This window comes from Malania oleifera, chromosome 1 (assembly GCF_029873635.1).
Source record: "Malania oleifera isolate guangnan ecotype guangnan chromosome 1, ASM2987363v1, whole genome shotgun sequence".
Lineage (NCBI taxonomy): Eukaryota > Viridiplantae > Streptophyta > Magnoliopsida > Santalales > Ximeniaceae > Malania > Malania oleifera.
In genome coordinates, this window is record NC_080417.1 from 150,411,267 (window position 1) to 150,414,931 (window position 3,665).

At 33.8% G+C, this 3,665-nt stretch overlaps 1 protein-coding gene across 1 annotated transcript; it reads left to right on the forward strand.

Moving 5' to 3' along the window:
* The first annotated feature begins 2,501 nt into the window (after positions 1–2,501).
* Positions 2,502–3,306, forward strand: LOC131164752 (eukaryotic translation initiation factor 1A). Its single transcript, XM_058122186.1, has one exon. It carries the CDS (start codon positions 2,657–2,659, stop codon positions 3,092–3,094), a length of 438 nt encoding a protein of 145 aa, XP_057978169.1. The 5' UTR covers positions 2,502–2,656; the 3' UTR covers positions 3,095–3,306.
* The last annotated feature ends 359 nt before the right edge of the window (positions 3,307–3,665 follow it).

The following is a 3,665-nucleotide window of genomic DNA, read 5'->3' on the forward strand; positions in this document are numbered from 1 at the left end:
TCTTTGTGCTCTTGATACATCATGTTCGCCTACAATTAATAATAAAAAATAATGACTCCCGGGTGTGGTTCAGGTGGTAGTGCGGACTGCGGGAGTGCCTCTCATGAGGTCAGGTGTTCAAACCCTCTCGGACTCGTTTCCGCCCCTGAACTCCTGAATTTACCCTCATTTGGAGTTGTAGGGTCAACTTTAAGGGGTGCAGGATTAGTCACGTGGACCGTAAAATGGACGCGTGGATACCCAGTGCGTAATCCAAAAAAAATAATAAAAAATAATGTTTTACAGACCGTCTCTAGTGTTGAGGAATTTTCTCTCACATTTAAGTCAAGATTGAGGAAGTGTGAAAGATTGGTCAATAAGACCCGTTTGATATTTACACTGCCCTTAATTCATAGGAAATTAAAGGAGTTACTCTCCTTTATTTTTTCACCTTTATCCCGGGGTTACTTTTCAAGAAAAATTCATTTTTGGTCCCTCGAGATATTTTATTCACCATCAAAGATAGAAAAAACAATAAAACTCATTTTAAAATATCAAAAAAAAAAAATTCAATTGTTATGTACAAGAAAATTATTATAAAACAATGAGTTTTGAAATGTAATAATCATAATATTTTGTATTTTATAACAATTTTAAATTTATTATTTTAATATTTTATATATTTTTATTATTATTCCATTCAATGACCAAAAAAAAAAAAAAACAAGCATCTTTTCAATAGGATATTTAATTTAGTTTAATTTTAAAAAATATTAACTAATTAGATTGTTAATTCCTTCTATTTTTTTTGGGTTTTTGAGTTTCATCTTTAATTTTTGCTTTCACAAATTTTAACTGTGGTAACAAATGACTATAAAACATTTAACTAAAACACATTTGCCCTTTAACAAGATTTCAATATAAAATGGTAAAAAAAACAAACATAATTATAAAACACTTATCCTACGTTTTGAGAGTCTCTGGTTTTAAAATATTATATTGAATTTGGATAAAATGTAATATAAAATTGTATTAAAATTTATCTAAATCCATCCAAATTTAAATTCAAGATCCCAAATTTATGCTCCCAAATACACCATTATTATTTACATGCATTTACTCATATTCATATCAACATTTTTTCATACAAAAATGTAACAAATCATTTTTACAGCAATACATAGTCATCTTTTTATAAATTCTTAACCCTATCTCCTAAATAGGGAACATCTCAAAATAAGGCTCCTAATGCATATTCATTAATGTGTTTTCTTTTCTTTGATTTTGTAGATATAAAATAATAGAAAAATGAATTACACCATCTCAATAAGCTTTTTCGAAAAAATTATTGCACTCTCAACTATTTTAAAAAATTTTGTATGCATACACGCGACACAAATTTATATCCAAGTCCTAAAATCTATATTGTCAAACACTACCTCAACATTTCTTTTGCTATTTAGCCTCTACAGATAAATACAAACAAATTCAAATACAAGCCATGAAATCTATACTGTCGGACAAACACTTATCTCAATATTTATTTTGTTATTGTCCAGCCAGATTGACTTAAGTGGTAAAGATGATTTGTAACTTTAATGCTCTAAGATCACGGGTTTGATCTCCCTTAAGAGTTATCTCAATGAATTATCAGAGGTGCGTCAATGAACGGGCAGCTTTCACTCTCCTGGATTTGGTGCCGCGTCATAAGGTCCAAAGTGGTGTGACGATAGCTGGAGTCCTCGGGTTATAAAAAAATATATATTTATTTTTGTTATTTAACCTCTACTAATAAATATAAACAAATTCAAATACAAGTCATGAAATCTATACTATTAAACACTTATCTCAATATTTATTTTGTTATTTAGGCCCTACTAACAACATTATTTTTCCAAATGATTAATTTAACTAAATACAAAATACTAAAATATCAATCCTTTAAAATATCAGCTAACATGTGACACCCCTCAATAATTATTCAACAATTAAACCTTCCACAAACATATTCAACAAATCTGGAAAAAGTATTTCAATTATATAATCTTAAACTTTAAATTTAAAAGTTCAATATTTAAATTAGAATTTTATCTTTGCTCGTGTTACAATAACTATATCAAGTATCAAATAATAATAATAATAATAATATTCAAACTCTATATCATTTGCACACAACTTGTCCTTAGTTAGGCATATTGTTTATTTTGAAGTCTTTTGTTTAACTTTATATTGTGTTTTTCAAGAATTTTTTATTTCAGGTATTAAATTGAAATAAACGTTGTAAGACTTATTTATATAAAATAAAATATACTAATTTGTGTAAATTTTCAAATTCATATATATGGAAAGTAATTCTTATTTTTCATTCAATTTTCTAAAAATTTTTTAAAAGGTTCTATCTTGTTTTATGTGTCTCTAGCATTTGCATAATAAAAATTTGTAAATGGTAAAATTTTTGGCAGCGTTCACTTTAGGGAAAAAAAAACCAAATAATTACAATAATTTTTGGCAGTGATATTTTCGACAATTCACATTTCACACAGTAGGTGGTCTACCAAACAAAGGCTTCGCCTATAGGGCTCGATTCATCCATTAACCTCTCGCATACGCGACCACCGCCACAACCACTGCAAGCTCCCCCGCCACCACTACCTCGGCAGCCACCTGCTCCGCCGCCATGCCGAAGAACAAGGGAAAGGGAGGGAAGAACCGGAAGCGGGGGAAGAACGAGGCCGACGACGAGAAGCGCGAGCTGGTGTTCAAGGAGGACGGCCAGGAGTACGCCCAGGTCCTCCGCATGCTCGGCAACGGCCGTTGCGAGGCCATGTGCATCGACGGCACCAAGCGCCTCTGCCACATCCGCGGTAAGATGCACAAGAAGGTCTGGATCGCCGCCGGCGACATCATCCTCGTCGGCCTTCGTGACTACCAGGACGATAAGGCCGATGTCATCCTCAAGTACATGCCTGATGAGGCCAGGCTCTTGAAGGCCTACGGAGAGCTGCCGGAGAACACCAGGTTGAACGAGGGCATCGCCGGCGGCCTCGACGAGGAGGATGATGGTGCCGGGGACGATTACATCGAGTTTGAAGACGAGGACATTGATAAAATCTAGGGTTTGGGTTCTGTTCTATATACTCGTAAAAAAATCTCTAGGGTTTGGCTTACATTATAAATCGAGTAAACTCCATCTCTCTGTGGTTTTTCCTTTTATTTTTTTTCCCGAAATATACCTAATTTTGATTGTTACATTACACATGAGGAGTTTGATGCGAGTATGTGATGTTTTATGTGATTGCCGTAAATCTGAGATTTGCTCTTCTGAAATGAACTTTTGTTGCCGTTACTGTCCTATGCTTCTGTATGGATTTGTGCTTTTCTGGTCGAATCATGGTAGAATGGCTTTGTATTAGGGAGCTAACTGTGCTAAAAAAGCAGGGGATTGATTGACGGGATGCATCAAATTGTTGAAATTAAACGTTTTCAAGTTTCTTTTACTGATTAAAAAATCATTTACCTCATAACCCATGTGCCAAAAGCTTTTTCTGTTGAACCTAAACAGATGGACAGAACCCTTAGGAATCTGGACTGATGCAGGATATCAAATTTAGCCTAGAATAACTCCCTGAAGAGTTACTCTAGAGGCTCTTGATCTATAAACTTATGCCAGAAAAACCCATCTCTTG